The following is a 26,548-nucleotide window of genomic DNA, read 5'->3' as shown; positions in this document are numbered from 1 at the left end:
CTGTTATTTTACTGCAGAAATGTCATATGTTATCATAAGGTATACAAGAAACTTGTTTAACTATATAAAATCGTATGTCGCGCACAAGATACACGAGCATAAAGAACTACAAAGCAAGCGTGATATTGAACTCATATGCGCCTATGTCATTTATTATTAATGTAAGGTATACTAAATGTAAATAATATAAATGTAGTCCCATAATGACACACGCATAAACTTTATTTTTAATAAATTAATGTAAAACTATTATTTTTTCATCTACATGTTATATGGGACCCATATATAGGCATACTCATAAGCGCATGTTTCTCGAGTGGTTTTCCGCATGGTTAAAAGGCACAAGGGGAGATGGTCTTGTTGATGCGGTGGCTTAGTCTATTGCGCCATGACCGCAGTCGGAGGATGATCACCTGCTTAAGTCTGGGCAAGTGATGGTTACTGTCGTGTGGCTGTTTCATTTTAAGCAAGCACTTGATGATGGTTGTCATTTATTCGAGACTGTCTTTGTTGTCCTTTTGGTCTTCTTCCGCTCCGAGCTTTGTCTTTCTCTTTGCCCCATCATTTACGTGTATTCCACAGTTAGAGCGATCCACGAAGTATATTTCTAAATGCTTTGCAGTGCTGCTGTGAGGCTAGGCAGATGGCTAGATATATTGCTGTTCCATGCCTGACAAAGTATCTGGTAGAAAAACTATCTGGGGTTATTGGCCTTTTTTGCTTTTGATGGTGTTTGCAGCATGGACCAATGCTTCCATATCAGCTTTTTAGTTTGTTCATTGGAGTAATGGATACTGCACGTAGGCACCTTCCCCCCAAGATAATAAGTTGATTATGTTAGTGTTCTGTAACCTACATCTTTTTGCTACTTTTTACTGTACCAACATGCAACATCCGGGTACTAAAAAAGAGACAGCGTTTTATTCGATATAAAGATATTTCAATTGTTTCCTTTATTATTTCCAAGGCTTTGAACAGTAGACTATTTGCGGAGTGGATTTTAATAAGAAGGTTAGTTAAATCAAAACAAAGCTTATTTAATGCACCGTATTTAAGCAATTACCAGTAAAATTGAAAACGTGGAGAAATACGTTTGCAATTAATCGGAGTCGTTTCGCCCCTAGCTGAAATAATTCGCGTTCAGAATAAATCTGAACGCTGAAACTCCGGTTTGCAAAAACCATAACGAAAAATAAATACAATACTATTATATCAATATGCTTAAAATTGCAAAATAACATTACCAACTAAAAAAGTTTAAGTTAATTAGTCCATTTTTACCTCAAATAGCGTCGAATTGAAGCTAAAAGGCATAATTTGTTTCAGTTAAACTTCTGCTTAAATCGCAATACAATCACTGACCTCTCGCCATGTTATGAAATATTTAAATATCAACCAATCAGAAGAAGGCATTACAGTGTAATAGGCTGCGTTATCGATTAAAATCTACCTGCCGTATACAGCGGGCACAGCGATAGGAATTGAAAATGTGAGTAGTGTGTTGATTTAAATTGGTCAGGCGTGCAAAATTGAAAGAGTCATTACATAATTCTTACGGAACATTATTGAGAAATGAATTATCTACACAGGTATGTAAATATTATTGCAATCCGTTGATATTAACTGTCTGATATCGGGGCTTGAATGTTGCGCACCAAATTCCTTGCGCATCAATATAGACAAAGAAGGAAAACTCTCGCTATTAAAAAGATAGAGTGGACTATTGACGCCAAGAGTCTGCCAAAGCAAAAATCATCAAAAGACTCTTAGGTGGCAATTTATATTGACTATTTCGCCCCAATACCCGTTCGCCTGTGAGTAGTTTCGCCCTAATACCCGTTCGACCAAGGGTCCTAACTCCTGGGTTTTTTTGCCTAATTTTTTTATATATACAGCAATTCATAAGGATTTATCTTTACAGGGATTTCAATAGACGCAGAATCCTGCGTTTTGACGCGAGCAAATTAAAAATGACTCATTTTTGACGCAACCCTTTTTTCTGCCGTGCGTCATTTTGACGCGTCGAAAATTTGACCCGTGCGTCAGTCAGTTAACATCTCGAGTTCCATGGTAATAAATACCGCTGTTCTCCTAATTGAAATTAATGTTTCAGTATTTGAAACTCGGTCTATAATCGAGGGAATACCCCGGGCGTTGTTTATCTTATCTCATCTCTTCCAATACACATGTCACCGTCTAAATAGTGCGTGCAAAGGTCTATTAATTACGTAGATCCACTAGTAAGTCCAGCAAGTTTTGTCAGTTTGTTAATCCACCGATAATTACGAGTAACACCCATCTTATATAAACTGGAATCACAGTTCATTTTTTATACTAACAAGTAATAATACTACACATAAACATTGAGAAAACACATTTTCTCGATTAGATATCAATTATCCGAGTAGAATTAAATTGCTGCATCATGACCTTCGACATTGTAAATGGCGGACTTATCATTCAACCCGCATTCAATTTAAAGCTGGCGATTCAAATTGCAAGTAATGGCCATTCAATAATGGAGAAAGCATTAACTGGATTTAACAAACATTTGATAAGGTTTGTTAAACCCGATAACAACAAGAAAAATTTGGATTATTAAAGTAAATCTACTACAGGTAAGGCATTCCTAAGTGTACATATTTCGGACATGTATAGTATTCGGATAAACAGTAATAGATATACTAGATGTTCCATGCATTGAGATTGTGTTGTGTTAGAAAAGCTATCATATGGATGATGATAATATAATGACGATAAATATGTGATGAAAAGGTGCTACCGGTACATATCTTAAATTACTTAAATGTGTTAAAAGACTTAAATGTGTTGTAAAGAAGTATATTTAATGTACCAATTCATTAAAATATGTTGTGTTATGTATCATGGTATTGTTATTTAATAAAGCAGTATAACTTTTTAAGATATTGTGTTACTCTTAGGGCATATTTTTATCCTAAAAAATTGAATAATACAGACAAAAACACAATTAACGCGCTTCAAAATTGACCCCAGCATTTTCCAATTTGACTCTTCAAAATTTCAGTCCAGGGGTCATTGACTCCTGGTTTTTAAAATCTATTGAAATCCCTGATCTTTAGATTGTCACAAGCTGAATTCATACTTCCTTTTGAACTTTAACAACGATGTTAGGGGATAATGGGAAAATAAGGCTCGATTGGTCATTGTCGTCTAGGATACCACTTACCGCAGTGCTTTCCACAGGATTTTTGTCAGTCGCCCCAGGGCTGCTAGGGGTGGTTCCGGGGTGTCCCCTCCCGACGTTGATTTTTTTTCAATTTAACGTGTCAATTCACGTTCTGTGGTGCGTTATGACTCAAAGAAAAACAGCGTCAAAAGACGTCATTTGATGCGCTATGACTGTTAAAGAAAATCCCCCAGTCATTTAAAAATATATTTTTTTATATTGTTTAATTGTTCTAAAACTTTCCCCACACAGATAGTAAAATCCCGACTCCAACGATTCCCCAATACATCCGTTTCAACCCAACTCTATTACTGTATACTTTTCAAGTTTCTATTTATAACCCGATAATCCCGTTTATTCCGTTTTAATCAATCTCTTTCTGGTAAATATTTACGATAAAAGCTCTCAATTATTTGTTTAACACAAACCTTGCCATTTTTTAAGTGACTATAGATTTGATGAAATATTGCCTCTGAATATGCGTCAATCCCCTGACCTGTTGTGTGCTTGTTAAAACGCTCAATACACGCATGTTTCTATGCAAATGACGCAACGTTGTACATGCTGCATAATTTTCGCGCTCTTTTTAATTGAGAAAAAGATTCGACACAAAATAAATTTGCACTGCTAATTTGAAGCAAAAATATTTAACGTTGCAGTAACATTTACATTCGGAAGTGTGTTTTGGATTAAAAACGCGTAAACATCGACTTACGGGAATGGGTTTCGGATTACAAATTTAATTATTCCCATTTGACAGGTTTTTATGCCCCCCTTCGAAGAAGAGGGGGTATATTGCTTTGCTCATGTCGGTCGGTCGGTCTGTCCGTCCACCAGGTGGTTGTCAGACGATAACTCAAGAACGCTTGGGGCTAGGATCATGAAACTTCATAGGTACATTGATCATGACTCGCAGATGACCCCTATTGATTTTGAGGTCACTATAGGTCAAAGGTCAAGGTCACAGTTACTGGAAATAGGCATTTTAAGGATTTAGCATGGTTCAAACAAGGGAAACAACTACGGTTTATGCAAGTTCTTTTTATTACAGATTTGCCTCCCTTTAATTCATTCAAAATCTCATTTTACAGCAGAGATTCCAAATCTGACCTGTAAATGAGCCCCATATTTACTGCCAGTGCTAGGTTACCTTTTCCCATTTGATCATTCTTAAGTATTGGTATTGTAATGCTGCTGCTGCTACTGCTACTACTACTACTACTACTACTTTTACTACTACTACTAATACTACTACTACTGCTACTACTACTACGACAACTACTACTACTACTACTACTACTACTACTACTACTACTACTACTACCACTACTACTACTACTACTACTACTTATACTACTACTACTACTACCACTGCTACTACTACTACTACTAGTACTAGTACTACTACTACTACTACTACTACTACTACTACTACTACTACTACTACTACTACTACTACTACAACGCCACCACCACCACTTATTCTACCATGTCTACTATTACTACTTCTACTACAACTTTTACTACTACTACTTTTACTACTACTACTACTACTACTATTACTACTACTACTACTCACTACTACTACTACTACTACTACTACTACACCACCACCACCGTTCACTGTGACAAAAACCGTATTCCCACAATGGCTGCTACTACAACTTATAGCCCATATAGGGGGGCATGCATGTTTTACAAACAGCCCTTGTTTTTTCCTTCTTTGTGACCCGCCGATCATCGGCCCTTTCCCCTCCGATTTTTTTTCCCCTCAGCTGGTAAATTTTCCCCTAGATTTCATTTTCCCCTCCAAAAAAAAAAAATATATTTTTTTTTTTTTTTTTTTAACCTTTAAATTTATAAGTTAACCTGATCCAGTGTAGAAAAAAGACAAATATTGCATAATTAAATCTTCTGTTTCCTTGAATTTGTTTTAAAAACAGTAAAATATGCTTAATTGATTATTTAAGACTTTCCTTATTTTCCCCAAAATCCGGCGTTTCGTGTGATTTTTTCCCCTGAAATCTGGTGTCGGGCGATTTTTTTCCCCTCAAAAAAGGCCAGGCCCTTTCCCCAAAATCAGATAAAAACCCCTGTTTGAGATTTCAACAAATGTTAACCGTTGCGTTATAAATTAAACGATAATTTGTTTAAACACTTTACGAGTCGAATAAATGTTTTGACGGAATAATGCATGAAATTCACGTTGACCACGAGGATCACGGCTGGTTGCCATCATCAGTCTTCTAACTATCGGTTATCAGACGAAACATTTACAAGTGTGCGTAATTAATTCAACGAAAATTTGTTAAAGCGCATATGTGACGAATAAATGTCAGAAAAACGAGGTGAATCAGTTCTATAAATGGACATCATGAAATATACATGTACTGGAATTAAATTGTTGTCACATAATTGTAACCGGGAGTCATTTCACAACTTACTCGCTATAATAATTAATTGTTTACCACTTGCAATTAATTTCTCGTATTAATTATGAGTCAGTGGTAACACTTGTTTACAGTAAAAAGGTGTGATGATGATGCCCGAAAAACGTCTTTAATGTTCTGTACTGTACTAATTACCGGTTTTATATTACGTAAATGGTACAACTTCTTGCTAATCAAGCTGGGATAAACTCTTACTTCATGCCCGACGTCAATCAAAAATAATGGTAGATAATTAACCCCGCCCTAATAAGCATTCGCGTAACCGATTGGACAATGAACTTCACAGTTTGACGACTAGAAAGTTACCAGATACATCCTTGTCAGCATTTAAATGACTGTGTAATGTGGCTAGAATAATCGATACGCGCGTCATGCTATTCTCTTATCAGTGGATTATCCATTACCCCATGTGGTGTTTATGGCGATTACTTGTGAAAGTAGGTACCGAGTGCTCTTTTAAAACAGGGAATATTGATACACTGATAGAGAAACCTTGATTTTTTTTTGGACAATCTCCACTTTCTTTTACTAAAAAATACACTGATCGGAAAATTTCAAGCGCCCTGGGCACTCTAATTTCGAAATTCAAGCGCCCCGGCAAGGGGCGCTTAAATGGCCTGGGTAAAACACTGCTTGCAGGTACTCCTAAGCAGGCCTTGAAGAATCCACTTGCCTGCTCGCATATGCGAGTGAAGTTGACGGTCGGGCGAGTAAAGTTTGTTAAATACTCGACCGACCGGACGAGTGCTGTTTTTCAAGTTGAGAAATACACATTCAGTTCCAGAACTCCTGCCACATCAATACAAATTGCGAACAATTTTTAGAACGAACAAAAAATAGGTTTAGTACACAAAGAAACTGCACTTTCGTTTTGACAATGAAAAATGACGTCACGGGCACAGTAAAAATAATTCTCGAAATCAGCTGTGCTCTTGTAGGTGTCAGTGCTCTTGGCTTATCGATTAAAAGTGGAAAAAAAACAGTTAAATATATTGGTCATTCCGTGAAGAATAACATTTCATTTTAATGTAAATATCAACAAATAAATAATACGTAACTGCTTAATTATAATACTTATATTTAATTAAAAATAAACAGAAAAAAATAATTATTAATAAACAGAATAATGAGTGATCAGAAGCCTTAGCCAAAATTTACCATAATGTAACCATTTGTAAATCAAGTGTGTTTTTCAGTAAAAAGTCGTCTGAAATATAAAAACTCAGCATGTAAAAGGGCGAGTAAATTAAAGTGAAGGGCGAGTGGATTGTCAGGCCTACTCGCCCTGCAGGGCGAGTGGCTCTGGAAAATTCTTCAAGGCCTGCTAAGTATACTTACATGTACCCCGGGTACAGTTAATATACTTAAACGTACCCGGTCGATATTAGACTGTACCCGAGTTGTATTCTCGCTCCAGATCCAATGTAAAACGCGCTACCAATAACCGCAACATGATATTGTTTAACTTCAACAAACTTCTCTTTAAAAAAATTGTATCAACATACTATTTAAGTATGAATTTGGATAATATAGATGCCATTTAACAGAAAATTGATTTAAAAAAATAGCCAACAACAACCAATTAAGCGTTAAAATTTCCAGGTATGTTTAACTTTTAGTATAATTACCATACTCGGGGTACATGTAAGTATACTTAAAAGTACCCGGGGTACATGTAAGTATACTTAGGAGTACCCGGGGTACATGTAAGTAGTATCTGAGCCGCCAATGACCAATAGAGCGATAATAAGAAGCACATGACTGGCAATCTTCTGTATTGTTTCCTTGAATGTTTACCATATAATTTGCACACAACAATGTGTCTTATATTCTATTTAGTTTAGGGTTAACAAGTTACCAATACATACAAAACTAACAAAATCAATATTAAAAGTATACTGCTTAGAGTGTAGACAAGAAAAAAATGTTTGTTATTCCATTCATTGTGCATTTCTAAAGCATAAGATTGTGTTGAGTTACTAGCAACAGCAACAAGACATTGCAAATACGTGTAACACATCAAATATTCTTTTTTTAATTATCTGAATATACGGTTGTCACAATTAACGTCTCTTTCACACTTGTGGTCGGTATATTTCACGGGGAATATAGATTTGTGTAAGAGGTGTGAAAGGTGTTATATACAATGTACTTTAATTAATTATTAAATAAGAAAGAAATCTTTTTTAGAAAGAAAACCTAAGTCCTTTCATAGGAAATAATGCACACACAGAGAAAGTATTGACCAGTGTTCTGCCGTGAATCTTTACTGTTGGGGACAGGGACCCTTTAGGGTTAAAAAAGTGGGGACAAAAAGGAAAAATCTGGGGACACATAAATATATATTTTAGCAGAATCAAATTTTCAGAAACAAATTACCTTTTACTTCCACTGTTAAATTTGCTTGATTTCTCCTTAAAGCCAGTCCACAGGATGTAACAATCTAATTCAAACTTGAACATTTTAAAAACTTTTTAAAACTGTCAAACAATTTTCATTATATTTACAAAACTTTGAACAGATTTATGGTCATTGGACTCAGCATTGCATGTCAAAGTACTTGTTTGATAATTAGAATTACCGATAGTAAAGGCGTTTTCTTTTTTGTGCTTAATGCACAAACTGCATGTCGTTTTGTTGTTGTCAAAAAGTGACCAAGACAATTTTCGAAGACAAATTGCTTGGAATGTATGTTTAGGAGCAGACTTGTTGTCATTGCTAAACGATGTTGGGACTTGGGAAGACTCTGTTGGGGTGTTGTTATTATTATCGTCATATTTTATAATTTTATTTGCCGGAGGAAAAAACTAAAATGGATTTTGTTTTCTTCAGCCGGTCACTTTCCACCATTTTGATAGGTGTGAAAATTTCCTTGATATCAGCTGATTGGTTGTTATAATTTCAACTTACCATTGCAATAAAGTGTTATTAAAGAAAATTACCCATTGGCTGCAAAATGACGTCACGTCCAATGAAATAATTCGTTTTAGTTACACATTCACTTGATTACTTTACCGACTTAAATTGAATGAATTAGTTGTTATTCCTATTTCCTGTGCGCCTGCGTACCCATATACGGAAAACGGGTGTGGACAAATCTTTTATTTTTGCGCCAATGACGCAAGTGCGCATCCACGGCAGAACACTGATTGACCTATTGCAACTATAGGGAAAAAAATGTCAATTTACGATTGATATATACAGGGACTACCCTAGGCCTTAAAAATAGGGAGAAGTGACTTCTCCTTTTTTCCGAAACAGGGAGAAGTCTGGAAAATCAGGGAGACATTTGTGTGAACAATATCAAAAACAAAACATGTTCATTTCACAACTTTTATTATTTCTAATATTATACTATGTTTATTTGTATAAAAAAAACACAATAAATTCTCATTGAAATATACTTCATCATGACACATTTCAGGCTTTTTCCACCCTATGCCACGGGTCCGAAATTCGGCCCCATTCCCAATGTAAATCTGGTTGTTTTTTTCCCAATTGAAAAAAATAATTCCCAATTCCATAAAAATAAAAAAATATTTTTTATTTTTTTTACCTTAAAATAAATATAAGTTAACCTGATCCGGTGTAGAAAATGTCCCCTCATCCAAGCTTTAGTGAGGGATGAAGGGGCATTATTGGAGTATAGCCGGAGGCTGAGCATGTATAAATTAGCATATCGTTCTAGCGACTCGCTCTTTACAGAACCGGTTTAACCGATTGAAAATCATTTAATTGGGCGAACCCTATGACGTCAACAACCACATTTCTCATAAGTTTAAAGCTAGGCGTTTTTTGTGAATACCCGTATCATGGGAGGGAATCCAATACATATGGGATTAAAAAACAATCTTCATAAAATATGTAAAAGGGTTGGGTTTATACATGCTCAGCCTCCGGCTATACTCCAATAATGCCCCTTCATCCCTCACTAAAGCTTGGATGAGGGGACATTATTTTCGTATAGCCTTCAGCTTCACATGTATAAATTAGCATCTTTAAAGACAAAAAACGCCTGCATAAATAACAATTAGAACATATACTCAGTTTAAAAAAGAACAAATCAAAACCAACACTGAGCAATACCATATGCAAGAAAAATACATTTATTTTCCCAAATTTCATTGAATATCAAATTTGTAGGATACATGTAAATATCAACAAATTCAATAAGAAAATGAACATATGTAGCCTAACAACCACAATTATTGACATTACTGTAACAATGTCATAATGATGAAGTATTCATAAACAGAGAAAAATCCCGTCCTAATATTTAATTAAACGTTACTTTGAAAACACGCTGTTTACAAAACTTTTTGAATCAACAGACTCCCTCAAATAGAACTTTTTAAAATTCTTATCTGATGTCCAATCAGCTGTACTTAAGATGTCTTTAAGTCTACAACCTTTTGCATATGCAGCTGATGTAGAGGCACTTCGAAATGAATGTGCTTTAAAATAATCAGTGTTTATACCTGAAAGGTCCAACACACTCTTTAGCCATCTAGAAATAGTACTTGATGTAACTGCTTTATAAGTCACATAAGAAATGAACAATTTTGAAGATTTCCTAAGTGGTTTCGTAACTCTAATATAAAACAACAAAGAATGCAAAATGCATAATTTTTCATCCTTAAAATGTTCAATCTTCATAACATAAGGTCTACCTAACTTGGTAGTTTTCAATAAATTAGGAAACACACAAATAAGCACAGCCCCTTCTTTTTTCATACAAGACAAATCCATAGAAATCAAAGTTTGAGCTCTAGGTGCATTTCCTAATGCCAAAAGTGCAACCACTTTAAATGTTAACATTTTTAATGATAAATTACACAATGGATTCAAAGACTTTAAAAAATTCAATACAAGAGTAACATCCCACACAAACTGGTATCTAGGCTCTGGAGGACGAGAATGAAAAACTCCCTTCATAAATTTCTGAATTAAAAAACAGTCTTTACACCACTTATTTCCAAAAAAGGGTAATGTTTGCATTAACATTGATTTATGAGTGTTCAATACAGAGTATGACTTGTTAATAGACCTTAAATGCTCCAAGTATTGAAGTACAGTTACTTCAGATGAGTTAAAGGGAGAAGTTTCCCTGCACATACACCAAGACATCCACTTCCGCCATGCAGAATCATACTGTTTGAGAGTTCCTCTTCTCCAGGCAGCCAAGATGATGGTTGTAGTCTCTGATGAAAGTCCTCTACAACGGAGGGCCTCCCCGATACAACTGCCGCGACCAAGTCGAGTCTCTTTGACAACGGGTGAACTTGTCCATTGTGTGGTAATGTCAGGATGTCTCGATGTCTTGGAAGTCTGACCGGAAAATCAGAAATAATTTCCATTAAACAAGGAAACCAAGGTTGTGTCCGCCATAAAGGAAATATAACAATTGCTCTGTCCACAGCATCTTCTTTAATTTTGCAGATTACCTTCCCTACTAATGAAAACGGTGGAAAAATATATGGTTTAGTATCATGCCATGACATATGAAAAGCATTAGCAAATATTGCACCTGGCTCTTGAAACCATGACACAAATAGCTCGGTTTGCTTGTTTAACCTTGATGCAAATAGATCAATCAACGGTGTAAAAAACTGACAGCAAATTCTTTCAAAAACCTGTTTCTTTAACATCCATTCTGATGAATCAGAAAAATTTCTGGAATAAAAATCAGCTTCAACATTTTTGACACCTGGTATGTGAACGGCTGTAATAAATATGTCCCTTTTAATACACCAATACCATACATCCCTGGCTATAGAGTCCATAACACTGCATGTCATTCCACCCATATCATTAATATACTTGATGGCGGTTACATTATCTGATTGGATTTCAATATGTTCATTACAATAGTCTGAATAAAGGGATTGCAAGACATTAAAAATTGCCATCAGTTCCAAAATATTTATGGATAATTGCATTTCATTTGTCGTCCATCTGCCATTAGCATATTTATTATTTTGGGTATTCACACCACCCCATCCTTGAAGAGAAGCATCAGTCTTGCAATGACAAGAAATGAGTTTTGGTTTTATGCTTTTACCATTTTTGTCTCGCACATTGTTAAGCCACCAGATAATGTCATTTCTGGATGATATTGACAACTGAATACTATTGTCAAAGTTTGAGTCTGAACACAAGCCAGTAAGCTTGTCTCTTTCTAAAGATCTATAATGTAAAGGCGCTTCTAACACTGCATTAAATGCATTAACTAACAACCCAATAAAAGACGCTAAATGTCTTACAACAACTAATTTTGTTTTTAACAACTTTTCAGCTTGTTTACGTATTTTCTCCAACTTTTCTTCTGTTAAAAATACTCTGAAAAGTACAGTGTCAATTACAAACCCAAAAAACACTATTCTTTGTGTGGGAACTAAAACAGATTTCTTGTCATTGATAGAAAATCCCAGTGATGTAAGAATATGGACAACTGTATCAGTATTGTTTTTGCAAGTCTCTTTGTCTTTATTCATTGTTAAAGAGTCATCAATATAGTACGAACAGCGTATCCCAATCTGACGAAAATATGAAAAGACTGGTTTCAACACTTTAGTAAACACATATGGTGCCGATGCTAAACCAAAACACAAACACACAAATTTATATAAATGGCCATTCCAATAAAATTTCAAAAACTTTTGACTTTCCGCATGTATTGGTATATGAAAATAAGCTTGCTCCATATCAACAGAAGTCAAAAAATCATCTTTTTGCAATAAATCAAGAACCACCTTAAAGGTTTCTTGTTTAAAATGATTGTATTGAACAAACTCATTTAAAAACTTTAAATTTATAACAGGTCGATATTTCCCGTTCGGTTTTGGAACAATAAACAGTGTTGAAATAAACTCGTTTGGTTCGTGTATAGTTTCAACAATGGCACCTATGTCTATCAAGGTCTTAATTTCTTCCTCCACAATCTTACGCTGTTCACTTATAAAGGGAATTTCCAAAGGCACTCTTTTTTGAATAGGTTGTTTATCAAAAACAATCCTGTAACCACTGACAGTATCTAAAACCCATTTATCTGAGGTTAATCTTCTCCATGAATCAATAAAGAACTGTGTCTTACCTACCATCGATCTATTTTCCACTTGGGGATTGGCCGTATCCACCTCGTCCTCGAAAACTGCCACCTGAGAGACCCCTTCGAAAAGGTCGCCCGCCTCTCTGTGGGTATGGTTGGAAACGGCCTACACCAGCGCCACCATAATTTGAATAATTGGAACTGCCTCTGTATGGCCTGTGAGTTGGACGTAGAGTCTTTGACTTCCACCATGGTTTTCCTGATCCTATATTAAACATTGAGTCACAGGCTTTCAGGTCTTTTGTAACATCATCTCCAAACAACTTGGTAGTGATTGGCATACTAACATTGCATAGTGATGCATACTTTTTATTCAGGTGTGGCCTAATACCATATCTGCGTTTAACAGAAATATTGTATTGCACTTGACCCATTAGAGTAAGGGCATCTGCAATATATTCCTTGCATTGAACTTTAACATTTGACTTTTTAACTGTTTCTGCCAGCTTGATAATGGGAACCATAGCAGCAGTCAAAATTGCCTGCACATCTTGCAGCCCCTTATCTGAGGCATGGCCTTTTCTATCCATTATACGCCACACCTCGGCATTAACAATAGGAGGGCAGGCTTTGTCAAGGTTCCCAGGAATTTTATATTTAGAAACAATTCCCTCAATGTCACAAGGTGTACTACAAGCTAAATTAATCATATTAGCAAGGGAATCAGCAATATGTTGACCCTTCTCCATTGCTTTGGTTTTGGGAGGCGACCATTCCTCGTCAGAATCACTATTGGAAAAAAGTTCATTACAAATTTTCCTTGCCACACTAGAGCCATGTTCATTGTCCGAAATGTGTTCATTATCCGAAATATGTTCATTGTCCGAAATGTCATCTCTATCAATTGAGACGTGAATATTGGGTCTGTCATAAAATGGTCTTCTGTCAGATTGCTCGGCAACTAAACCAAGCTTTTGTTTCAATACCAAAAGGTCTTCAGAAGACAAATTATTTAAGTCCATAGTTTGTTTTTTACTTTTCGAACATGAAGGCTTTTGCGAATCCGGTTTAGGTTTCTTTTTACTTTCAGGTTTGGATTTTTTAGAGGATTTTACAATCTTTTTCCCTTTCACCGGACTTTTATGTCGTTTTTCTGTACAGACATCGTCTGTACAAACATCAATTGTTTGAGCAACGTATGGCGTGTCGACAATGTCGAAACCAGAAAATTCAGTATCCGACGAGTCGGATAGTCTGAGGACATCGTCCCCACGAGTGCTGGTCATTTCAATTCCCAAAACCAAAGCTCTGGACAGCGTCCTAAAGCGCACTCAATATAAAATAAAAATCACCAAGTAAGACTTACCAACCGAACACGTGGTCCAAAAGAAGAATAGAATTAACGTGCACGATGTTGTCGCTTCGAGCGCTAAAACGATTATGAGAAATGTGGTTGTTGACGTCATAGGGTTCGCTCAATTAAATGATTTTCAATCGGTTAAACCGGTTCTGTAAAGAGCGAGTCGCTAGAACGATATGCTAATTTATACATGTGAAGCTGAAGGCTATACGAAAATAATAGAAAGTGTTGCATAATTAAATTATCTGTTGCCTTGAATTTGTTTTAAAAACTGTAAAATATGTTAATTATTATTTAAGACTTTCCTTATTTTCCTCAAAATCCGGCGCTTCGCACGATTTTTTTCACCTTAAAAAAGGCCAGGCCTTTTCCCCAAATTCAGATTAAAAAACCTGCACTTATCTCACATGTTCATAATACTTTGTAAAATTTTAATAATAAGTTATCAAAATAGTCGTTATTTACCAGTTAACGGCTTCTTTGAAATATAAGAAACTCTATTTACATGCGATAATTTTTCCCAATTGAGCCAATTTTGCGAATATTCTTTTCCCAAAATGGGAGTTTTCACGATGCGAAATTCCCAATATTCCAGTGTGGCGTATTCCCAAAATGGAGCGGAAAAAGCCTGCATTTAAGTCATTTAACACATTTAAGATATGTACCACTAGCATCTTTTCATCACATTTATCGTCATTATATTACCATCATCCCTATGATTGCTTTTGTAACAAAACACAATCGTAATGCATAAAACATCTTGTATATCTATTACTGTTTATCCGAATACTATACATGTCCGAAATATGTACACTTAAGAGAACCTTAACTGTTTAACTTTAATAATCCAAATTGTCCTTGTTGTTATCTGGTTTAACAAACCTTATCAAATGTTTGTTAAATCCAGTTAATGCTTTCTCCATTATTTAATCACCATTACTTGTAATTTTAATCGCCAGCTTTGAATTAAATGCAGGTTGAATGTTACAATACGTCCGCCATTTGCAATGTTGATGGTCATAACGTAGCAATTTAATTCTACTCAGATAATTTATATCTAATCGAGGAAATGTGTTTTCTCAATGTTTATGTGTAGTAATATGACTTGTTAGTATAAAAAATGAACTGTGATTCCAGTTTATATAAGACGGGTGTTTACTACTCGTAATTATCAGTGGATTAACAAACTGACAAAAATCACTGGACTTAATAGTTGATCTACGTAATTAATAGACCTTGATCAATTTTGTTTTTCTTTAATTATTTTTGCCGACTTCTTAACCGTGACGTCCGCGAAAAAACCTGCAATTATCGGATGGTCAATCAATTATCACGTTATCATTAGACAACTTGCAGCACGCGGGAAGAGGCACGAGTGTGTTGTTATAGCAACCAATATTAGGAGACTGCTTTGTCACGGTCAATTAACGATCCGTGCGGGGGGGGGGGGGGTTAATTGTGTAACTGTTAGATAAACAACAAACAATAAACTTGCTAATCACCTGCGGGCGGTAGCAGGATTGGCAATAATAATCGGGCGGCTTGATTTGGGCTTTTCTGGTCTTGTTTACTAAAAAATCGGGCGACTTGATCTTTGCTTTTCTGGGCTCGTATGGCGATATCATGGGCGTTAGAGAGAAATTATCGCTCTTGTCGCCCGTAGGGTAGTCCCTGATATATAGCAAAACATGTTTTTTTAAAGAGTCAAAATGATATTGTGTTCCTTTATATGAATAATTTTGTATGCAAATTATGTCATGTGGACTTAGGCCTTTTTTACAAGTTGTTGGTCTGCCACTAAGATAGATACATGTACATGTATTTATAATTAATTGTTGTCATTTATAAACTTATTGGTAACATTCATGTCTGTATTCATTAAACTTGATTAATGTATTCCTGATGCTTGATTTCTGTATTGCTTTACAAAGTTACAGTAGTACATTGTAATAATATATTTCGTCATTATCATTGTGAACCAATTTATTAGCATTCTTTTATGTTATGTATATTGTTATTCAGTGCCCCAGATAATTATTTGGGAAATAGGGTTTTCACTCATTGATTTTGAAAAATAGGGTGATTTCACTCTTGAAATAGGGTGAAATGAGATATAAAAATGCATATCGTAAAATCATTGCCGTTTTACTTCTGTTGAAGCTGCACACTTGTATTGATTCAATAAAACTATAAGCTATCATCATTTACTTTAATTAACTGAATGTTTCATAACACATTCAATCCTTGAAACTGTCCATAATATAAATTGTTAAACAGAAAAAAATGATAACACAAATTAGTCGGCACTTATTGGCTTTTTCTTTCTTGATTCGAAAACATTTGCGATTGGTTGATATTTTTGCGCAACAATCGCGGATGTCTTTCGACCTCTTAAGTTATAGACTTTTCATTACGCATCCTTATACGAGATGAAAGTACAGACGCTTTACAAAGACATACACAATGAACGACGGATTAAGTCAGATTTAAAACGCATGTATGTCATCGTAAATACTTTGGTCAGACACTTTATTTAACAATGAAATCTAGTCCGCAGAGCGTTTGGATAACTGACTGTTTTCCTGCGCCATCATCCAGATGCTTGCTGAATGAAAGCGTTGCCGCATTACGATAATAATTCCAAAGAGAAAATACCTAAAATGAGCAAAGCATTTTCGATTAAAGCTAGCATTTTCGATCAAAGCTACTGTATCATACGCATCAAATGTGACGAATTTGCGTAAAAAGTCAAATCTGATGCGTTTTCAATACGCATGATATTGTATTTCGTTGCGTTTTTAAACATTTTAATAGGGTGAAAGACGCAGATACGCAGCTTATCTGGGGCACTGGTTATTTAATTATTTTATAAAGCAATATAACTTTTAAAGACATTGTGTTAATCTTAGTCTACTTCTGTGTAAAAACATCGAATAACACAGTCACAGAACACAATTCACCTACACTTATTTTTGGGCTTCAAAATTGACCCCAGCATTTTTCTATTTGACTCCACAAAATTTCAGTCCAGGGGTCAGTGCTAGGTGTAGTATTCCCTGGAATAGTGCTAGGTGTAGTTAATTTGAAAAATGAAAAAGTGGAAAATATATTTTTGAATATTCATATTGCCTACTTTCCACACAAATGAATAAAAAACTCATTTTAAACTGTGGATTTGCCCCACTTTTGTTTCTGCAGTTTTTTTTCAAGCATAAGAATCAGATTGGAAAACAAGCAAATAATGATTTTAAAACACAGTGTATAACTGTTGGAGTGAATTTAAATTTGTACACAAGAATATCAATAATGAAATTAAAGTGTGAACACTATTCCCTTGTTTACAACTTAAATCCTTTACATCTACTATAATTTTATGTATACCAGTATATGATTCATGATGTCACTGTAAAATAAAATAAGTACATGTCTTTTCAGCGCTAGCCAATAGAAATTGCCCATGGCTATTAAAAATATTGAATTTTCATGCAGGTTATTAGATCAACTTTGCTAATTGACTCCATTTATGGATATCAGAAAAATGTCACTGCTGTACGTTCTTGAAATAAAGCAGAAACTACATTCTCAAGCACTTTTTTGTTATTAAGGGACAGTTGAATCGAGATCAGAATATACAGTGTGGGGTTTTCGTAAAAAAATCGGGTCCGGTATTCGGCTGTATTCCCTATTGAAAAAAGTATACATTTTTCCCAAATGGGACCTAAAAATTCCTAATTGCCAAAAAAATAAATAAAATATTTAAGGTAATATTTCGAAACATGTTGGAAATTATTAAAATAAAATATTAGAAAAGCAACAATAAGGCCTAAATTAAAATTGAGTTTGTTTGCCCTTTACCGACTGACCCACTTTTTACCCCCAGACCCAAATTTTTTTATTGTGATTTCTGAAAAGGTATTTTTTTTTATTTTCGTTTGTTTTGCCGATCATAAAAGAGCCGACTGCAATATTTATTTGTGCGCGTATTTATATCCCTGTCCATTATTATCGCCCCTGACCGATCTAGGTCGCTCCGATGGTTGGAATTTCATATGCCCCAGAATAGGCAGTAATGCAAGCCTCTATAACCAGCATCGCGATCGGCAGTGTTCCGTGAAAATGGCCGAACGACATCATACTTAACTATTGGTTCGCGAAAGTAGTCGGACATATACGAGTTTACGTTCGTTGTACACATGTTGTTAACGTGATCCAAGATGGCGGACAATTAAAAGAAATAACTATGCTCAGCGAGGACAAATGACTATTGAATTTACGACGGACATCATATAATGAGTATGGATTAATGAAAAGAGCGTGTCATTCTACGATGGAGCATACGTTTTAGATACAAATAAAACTCTTTTTTTTGGAAATGTATGAACTGAATGTCACAGAACAAGTGTTTGAAAATTGGAATGCAGTCTAATCGCAAAGAAAAATACATATAACAGTTACAGGATTATCGTTTGAAAATGCAAAATAACAGACAAACATGATTTGATTTATATGCAAGTGGATCTGTGTTTAATCAGATTCATGTGCATATTCTGCTTTATTATGTTTGCCACACTAAACAGTTTACTGTAATGGCATGTTAGTGAAATGGATATGTAAAGGTAAACTTATTTAATATATTAATGTCTCTTAGCTAAATACATCGACAACACTCAGGTATATATGTTTAAAGCGTTAATATATCCACAAACTGAAACTAACACCCTTAATTTATTTCCCCAAATCAAGTTTTCATGCTTATGTTAGTTTCAATAATACAACTCCCAGCTATTGACCCTCTGAGCTGTACATATGTACTCATAAAAGCTCAGAGCATTCAAGAAGAAAAAATGCTTTATAATAGTGTTCAGTTTGCCCTTTTATGAATTTACTTTGCCATGCCGAGACTATGCACTAACCGGTCAAACACTTAAAATTGAGGCCTGTACAAATTTCAACTGGCCTGTGAATTGTTTCTCCTGGTAGGCAAGTCTGGCCTGTAAAATGTGACGGTCTTTCGCCATGTCTGAATTTTTCCATTAAAGGCTTTGGGCTGTCTTTCTACACTCCTTCAATGCTTGTTGCAAGTAATTAAGCCCAATTTAAGGGAAAGGTTTAAGTTAAAAATAAAAGCTGTCTGGCTGTTAAATAATTACAAATGCATTTGAGCAATTAACATCATATAATGAACAAATATTTGATGTAATAACACACAAGCATGCATTTGATATTAATATATGCAAGAAACAGCAAACAAGATTATGTTAAGCTACATAGGGCTTCGTACACTGCAACAGTGCTTTAATAACAGTGTTTTAAATATTCATAGACTATTAGTGTATTAAAAATATAATTTCTCAAATATAATAAAATAATTTTCCTACCTACCTACCCACCTGTAAAATTTAGGGTCGGTAAAGGGCAAACCAACAATATTTTAATTGTGGCCTAAAGCACAAGAATATTATGAAAGTGTTGTTATAAGTTAAACAATATAAATACAATAAATAATTATATAAATTTGATTTGAATATATACATGATTTTCATAACATTTATAAAAAAAATTTTAGTCCACAGTCTTTGTTATTTAAGCATGGCTTCTGGCGGCTATGGACGAGGTGGGCGAGGAGCCCTCCTTCTACAAGCACTTTCACAGCCACCAAGAAAACCTGGAGATAATGGGCAGGAAGAAGTAAGGATTCTTTGCATCGCTTACCTTCTTACTGCAATTTGACATTTATTGTCACTAAAAGGATTTTTATGTCCCCCACTATAGTAGTGGGGGACATATTGTTTTTGCCCTGTCTGTTGGTCTGTATGGCCAACTTTAACATTTTGCAATAACTTTTGCTATATTGAAGATAGCAACATCATATTTGGCATGCATGTGTATCTCATGAAGCTGCACATTTTGAGTGGTGAAAGGTCTAGGTCAAGGTCATCCTTCAAGGTCAGAGGTCAAATATATGTGGCCCAAATCGCTTATTTTATGAATACTTTTGCAATATTGAAGATAGCAACTTGATATTTGGCATGCATGTGTATCTCATGGAGCTGCACATTTTGAGTGGTGAAAGGTCAAGGTCAAGGTCATCCTTCACAAGGTCAAGGTCATCCTTCAAGGTCAAACATCAAATAGGGGGACATTGTGTTTCACAAACACATCTTGTTTTATCATCACATGGATTTAATATTGTTCCCCCTTTGTTAAAGATCATTGTTTTTCTATTTCTATAATATTTAAATTACTTACGACACTTTCTGCTTGTACGATATTAAGCCAAGTTTTCCAAGGACAAGGCTCAATTTACTAATAAATATTGTCCTTTGACAGAAGCCAGCCAGTTCTCTGGCCCCAGCAGCTGAGCAGACCAGTCCTGCACCCCAGGCTCCTGCTCCTATGGGACGTGGGGCTGTTCTAGCAAGCCTTCTAAACAAGCAGGCTGCCAGTCAGCCAATACAGCCAACACCAGGTAACGTGGGCCGTGGGGGCTTTTTCACAAAATTAAACGGAATTATTAGCTAAAAAGAATGACAGAAACAACATTAGATCAAATGTTGTGACAAAGAAAAGGAAATAATTTTGGACATTTGAAATAATTTATTAAATGCAATAATACTTATATGTATCTATTGTTACATGTTGAGAAAATATGATGAACATAAGAATGCACTTTGTTTAGAGCTTTTCCAAGAAAAAAACGGGATGGAGGGTAGGAATGCGGCTGTAAGTCTGGTCAATAAGGGTGATAGAGGGGTTAAAATCAATTATAATGGCATTGCAAAGGTGGAACCCTGTTTTTGAATCAGCGTTCCTTTCTTCCATCACATTATTTCTTAAGTACAATTCAGATTGGTCCAGAAAGTTGAACATTATACCAATTTTAATGTTGACTTTGAACTAAAAGTTCTATGTTTGAATGCAATAAATTTGTTATCATTAATGGTTGGACATGTATTTTCAGGAGGAGATGCAAGTGCAGGGCCAGCTGTACCTAGGCCAATGGGTCGTGGACTTGCCTCCATGCAGGCTCTTCTTTATGATAGGTCGTTACTCGTTATTATACGAGCCTCTTTCTGGAAAACTGGGCTAAATGGATGTGCGTAAAGTGTTGTACCAGATTAGCCTGTGCAGGCTAATCAGGCACAACACTTTATGCCTTTACTGGATTTGGGTTAAGAAGAGTCATCCATTTAACTGAAAATTCCATAAAAGAAGAAAGACACTTAGCAAATACTCATTTCATTGTTTGTGTAGTGCTAGCGTGTCACATTTATTATCACATAATAGTGTTATTTGTAACAGGTCGAGGCAGTCCCTGCCACAATCTACAGCAAGAGGTACAGCAGTCCTGCAGCAGGCCTCACAGGTGGCCCCGGCCCCAGCCCCCACACAGCCCACCCCTCCTGCCCAGCCTCCTCCAGCCAGGCCCCAGGGTGAGGGGCCAGGGTCACCCCCCAGCAGCAGACTGGCACGCATGTCCTTGGATAGGAAAGATGTTGTTCAGATGCATGGCACAGATGGAAAGCCGTAAGTATCTTATTGTTGTGAAATTGCTGATAAATCTTTTAACAATCAAGTTGAAATTTACTGAAAATAATTTAGTCATGGAACCTACACATTTTCTTGAAATTAAAATTTGCCCAGCAATAGAAAGCAAACAAAAACAAAGCAGTGGAGGCTATTAAGTTAAATGGTCTGTTTAGGTTCACAGAGCTACTCATTTAATACAAACATATTGAAAAAAATATAGCATCAGAAATGTTTTGAGATTCGTTTCTCTTGTTCATAACATGGATAGCTGTCATCCAACTAAATATTTATATGTTTTTTTTTCCAGTATGCATTTGTGTGCCAACTACATACGTATAAAGTGCAAGAACTCTGGTGTGTTCCAATACCATGTAGACTTCAACCCCAACATTGACGCAAGGGGCATGCGTTTCAAGCTGATCAATGAACATCGTGATGTCATTGGTTTTACTAAGGCCTTTGATGGCAGCATTTTGTTCCTGCCTATTCAATTACCTCAGCAGGTAAGCTGAACTAGGACAAGTAAGCAATCATTGATACAAGGTACAAGTCTGTCAGTCCTGAACTGGGGAATGTTTTGATTCGACTGGCTCAGATTCTCAAATATGGGCAGGCTTGTAATATTGTCATACTCTTGGGCAATAACTCTTTCCCTGATAGACCCTTTATCTGATTTGCCACCCCAGGCCAATACCAGTCCTGCTGTTCTGATAACAGTGACTCCATATACATCTGATAAGCCTGCTTACACCATCTCAATAGGGTTATTTGGAAAATATTGGAAAATTTCTCAACTGTTACACCTGTCTTGTTTAGGCTTAATTTTCACTTAGTTCCTTGCATTTCACATAATTTGTGTCAATGTAAATATTGTGGAGAAATAAATTCTCCGTCCAACCATATAACTTTTAAGTTTGTATTCTAAACAACGCATAAGAAATGTTGAATGAACAACAAAGCCACACTTTTTAAGTAAAACATAATGTATTCAGTGTTTTATTGACAATAAATACTGAAACATTAGGCGGTTAATCTTTTGATTTGTCGGCATTTTGTTTCATTTCAGACTCCATGCAGTTTGCAGATCATAATCTCTGTGCTTTATTACCCGAACTCGTTAGTTTCTTAACACGTGTGCTTCTGAAAATGGCCACCAGGATTGCGTTTTATGGCCCAAACAAGCACAAAGTGTCTAGGACCTGTGTTTATTATCGCTAAATGTTAGATAAGCACGTGAAATATTAATTATTATGTTGGTCAGTACAAAAGTTCTACTGAAAATCGCCAAATGCGTCTTTGTTTTATTGCTCAAGCAAGCACCGAAAATCCAATATCCTGTGTATTACAAAACACAAGCTTTAGATAAGCACGTGTCGTCTTTCAAAACAATAATTATATATGTCAGTTAACATGTTGAAGTAATTCTCGTTTATGATCTCGGAAACGCGACTTGCTTTAAACATTTACAATTACGATATTTATTTTCATAAGATTTGCTAAAAACAAATGAGAACCAACAAACATATTCAGACAACACAAAATATAAATAATTATGACAAATTAAATGGAAAAAACATTGGTTTATTTTCGAAAAATCGCTTTTACTTTCTCCCAATTTCCAGAAAATGACTTAACACATGTTGCATGAAATCTAAATATAGATGACGCTTGGTTGTTGTAAAAGAATATGAACTGTACATGGCGCTTTGTGTGCAATCAGATACAGTACAATAATTGTTGCAATATTGAACGAACTAAAAGATGTTAATGATACAGCGTTTTTGACTTGTATTTTATTCAGGAATATGTCAAAATCATTTGCGCGATACCCCAATATTCAAATGGAAATCTACTGCAAAGCTTTTAAAATGTTGTCTGCGCTACGCAGTTTTTGTGAAAAAATAAATACACCACGTCTATTTTCGCGCGCTTTTTGTCAAGACAAAAACTGGAAACGAAAATATCATGGGCATATACATGTATTTATTTGTGGCTACAATTTGTAACAGAACATATAAACTGTACACGATGTGCGCACACCATGTTAAGTTATTTACGCATGTTTGAATACCCTTGTCCCAATTGGACACCTATTTCATCAAATCTTTAAATAGAAACATATGCCGAAATTCTTTTGATACTTTAGAAAAATGTTGGATGTCTGTGTTAATGAGTTTTCTTTAGCACTTTTGTCGTCAATATTAATCAGAATTTGCATTTAAATATGGACATCGGGAATATACGGGATTATCAGATAATGGATAGAGACGGAAAAATGTGCATGTATTCGGTAATCGATAGCGACGGTAATAAACGTATGTATCGGGGAATCGATAGACTCAGGATTATACGCATCTATAAGGGAAAGGGATAATATAAGAAAACTAGCTTTCAGGTTGGCACTGCTTTTTACGCTCGGCCATTATTATGGTGTAAGGGTATTTCTGCTGTTTGAGTGTGAAGGGCATTTCGTCTTGATAGCCATTGTTTTTAGCTCACCTGAGCACAGCTTTTGTGATTGCATTTTGTCTGTCTTGCGTGGTCCGTTGTCAAGATTTACCATTTTAACACTATAGGCTACATTTATTGTCCAATCTTAATCAAGTTTACTCAGAACATGTGTCCTGATAATGTCTTGGACAAGTTTGAAAATGGTTCAGGTTGTTTAAAATACATGCGAGGGGCGTGAAAGTTTTCCTTAAGGGATTTTAAACTGGCTCAAATGATCATAGCAAGACATATCTGTCACAAATAATCATATCTGGATTAAACAACCATGTTAATTGCTTCAAGGTCACAATGGACACTTTAAGTTTGTGCATAGTCCTTATATGGTTTTCGTGATAATAGATATTCATGTGACTGTTAGTTCTTTAAAGTGCATTGTCACTTGTTTTGTGTTTTTCAAGAGGACATGCATGAACCAATTATGATGCTAGCTTCAAGGTTGATGTAACATTGATCAGTTATATTGCTCTACCTTCAGTACTACATGTTATGTTTTCAGGAGACAGTTTTGACCGGGGTGCGGCACACAGATGGTGTTCCAGTGACCATCACCATACGTCTCACCAAGGTGATCCCACCCGAGTCCTGTCACCAGCTCTACAACATCATCTTCAGGAAGTCAGTTGCCTTCAGTGACGTTTGAATTGAATGAGCCTTGTTCTGGGAAAACTGGGCCTAACACATGTGTGTTAAGTGTCGACCCCATGTGTCTGCACAGACTAATCTGGGACGACACTTTTCACACATGCATTGAGCCCAGTTTTCCAAGAACGAGGCTTATGTAACTGTTTTTGTAAACAACGCGACAGTTAAAGACAGCTATTTCAAAGTCAAGTAGGCCATGGTTTATACAACTGTGATAGTTTAAAATAGTGAGTTTCTCTGTTGAACAAAACATTATGCAAAAAATATATATATGCAGGTATAATACACCAATGTTAGAAATGGTATTGATATAACAAAAAATACTCTATTACTAAATTTGTATTTTAGAGAATTTAAATAAACCCACAAATTTGCAAGACAGCTTGTACTAAGTGACCATGTGTGACCTATATTTAAACAGTAACTGTTTAACATTAATAAATGGCAGTGAAAACAATTTTTGGGACCAAAATTTGTGTATAAAATAGAAATAAATTATTTTTATTACAAAATTCATACATGTAGAATATGCATATTATTGATAAATCTATTTATCTATGTTAAAGTTTGCGTACTACCCCAAATATTTCCTGTGTCCTTTGACATATTGCTTTTAAATGTTGCTTACTTGTTTACCAACATGACCCCAACCTATAAACAAGAGCAGACCACTGTATCAAGCATTTTGACATAATTATGGCCCCTTTTACACTTAGATAATTGAACATTTTGCTTAAATTGCCATAACTTCTTTATTTATGATCGCATTTTATTATTACTTTGACAAAACAACACTTACCTGAAAACCACAATGGATTCCACCCAAACAATACCCCACGCCCCTACCCAGAATCCCTCCCCCCCCCCATTTTTTTTTTTTTTTTTTTTAAACATCATCTTATAAATTACCCCACCCCACATTATAGCTCCTCTCACCCCCCCTACTCCCCCCCCCCCAATTTTTTTTAAAAACATCTAATAAACTACCCCACCCCACATTATACCCCCCCCCCCCCTCTCACCCCCCCCCCCCCCCCCCCCCCCCCCCTCCCAAAAAAAATAATTATTTTTTTTCCTTTTTTTGTTGTTGAAAGATCGTCTAATAAATGACCACACCCCACATTATACCCCCTCTCAACCCCCCCCCCCCCCCCCCCCCCCCCCCAATATATTTTTTTTTTCCTTTTTTTATTTCAAAACATCGTTTAATAAATTATTGAATATGAACAATTTCCCCATGATGGCTCACGTTATAATGTCAAGCACTCGAATAGTCGAGCGCGCTGTCCTCTGACAGCTCTTGTTACATTGTCTTGTAATTTTGTTTACAGAAAACTAGATAATGCCGAGTCCTATTATGAACACAACAGTAATGTCAATTCCTCAGACTGATGAACTTCATGAGTTTATTGAAAATCTTGTCATTGTATAATTTTTTCCTGGTATCTTATTGTAACTGACCTACTGTTGAAACTGGGAGGACTATGCATCAGGTCCCCCGTCCAAATCTGGATAAAAAAGTTCATAGGCTAGGATGATGAAACATGGTATATGAAAGGGGGATGAAACTTGGAAAGTTGGTATGTGGATAAGGTGATGAAACTTGGTATGTTGGTATGTGGATAGGGTGATGAAACTTGGTATATGAAAGGGGGATGAAACTTGGTATGTTGGTATGTGGATAGGGTGATGAAACTTGGTATGTCTGTATGTGGATAGTGTGATGAAACTTGGTATGTTGGTATGTGGATAGGGTGATGAAACTTGGTATGTGGATAGGATGATGAAACTTGGTATGT

General features: G+C 35.7%; 2 protein-coding genes across 3 annotated transcripts in view; one reads left to right on the top strand and one right to left on the bottom strand.

Moving 5' to 3' along the window:
• Nucleotides 1–880: 880 nt before the first annotated feature.
• Nucleotides 881–26,548, top strand: part of LOC127866548 (piwi-like protein 1) — a 53,506-nt gene continuing 27,838 nt past the window's right edge. Inside the window, exons 1-7 of the mRNA XM_052407161.1 lie at nt 881–1,011; nt 19,655–19,754; nt 20,397–20,535; nt 21,028–21,109; nt 21,369–21,593; nt 21,904–22,099; nt 24,604–24,722. Of these exons, the coding sequence (XP_052263121.1) occupies nt 19,656–19,754; nt 20,397–20,535; nt 21,028–21,109; nt 21,369–21,593; nt 21,904–22,099; nt 24,604–24,722 (860 nt within the window). The 5' untranslated portion in view covers nt 881–1,011; nt 19,655. The remainder of the gene's footprint in view (nt 1,012–19,654; nt 19,755–20,396; nt 20,536–21,027; nt 21,110–21,368; nt 21,594–21,903; nt 22,100–24,603; nt 24,723–26,548) is intronic.
• Nucleotides 10,569–14,066, bottom strand: LOC127866549 (uncharacterized). Of its 2 annotated transcripts, none has more exons than XM_052407163.1 (2): nt 12,752–14,066; nt 10,569–10,986 (listed from the first exon to the last, which is right to left on the bottom strand). In XM_052407163.1, exon 1 carries the CDS (start codon nt 13,990–13,992, stop codon nt 12,763–12,765), a length of 1,230 nt encoding a protein of 409 aa, XP_052263123.1. In that variant the 5' UTR covers nt 13,993–14,066; the 3' UTR covers nt 10,569–10,986; nt 12,752–12,762. The 2 variants fall into 2 exon arrangements, with proteins under 2 accessions (XP_052263123.1, XP_052263122.1); XM_052407162.1 differs by having other exon boundaries at nt 12,756–13,874.

The sequence above is a fragment of the Dreissena polymorpha genome, chromosome 2 (genome assembly GCF_020536995.1).
Source record: "Dreissena polymorpha isolate Duluth1 chromosome 2, UMN_Dpol_1.0, whole genome shotgun sequence".
Lineage (NCBI taxonomy): Eukaryota > Metazoa > Mollusca > Bivalvia > Myida > Dreissenidae > Dreissena > Dreissena polymorpha.
This window is presented reverse-complemented; position numbering and strand designations above follow the sequence as displayed.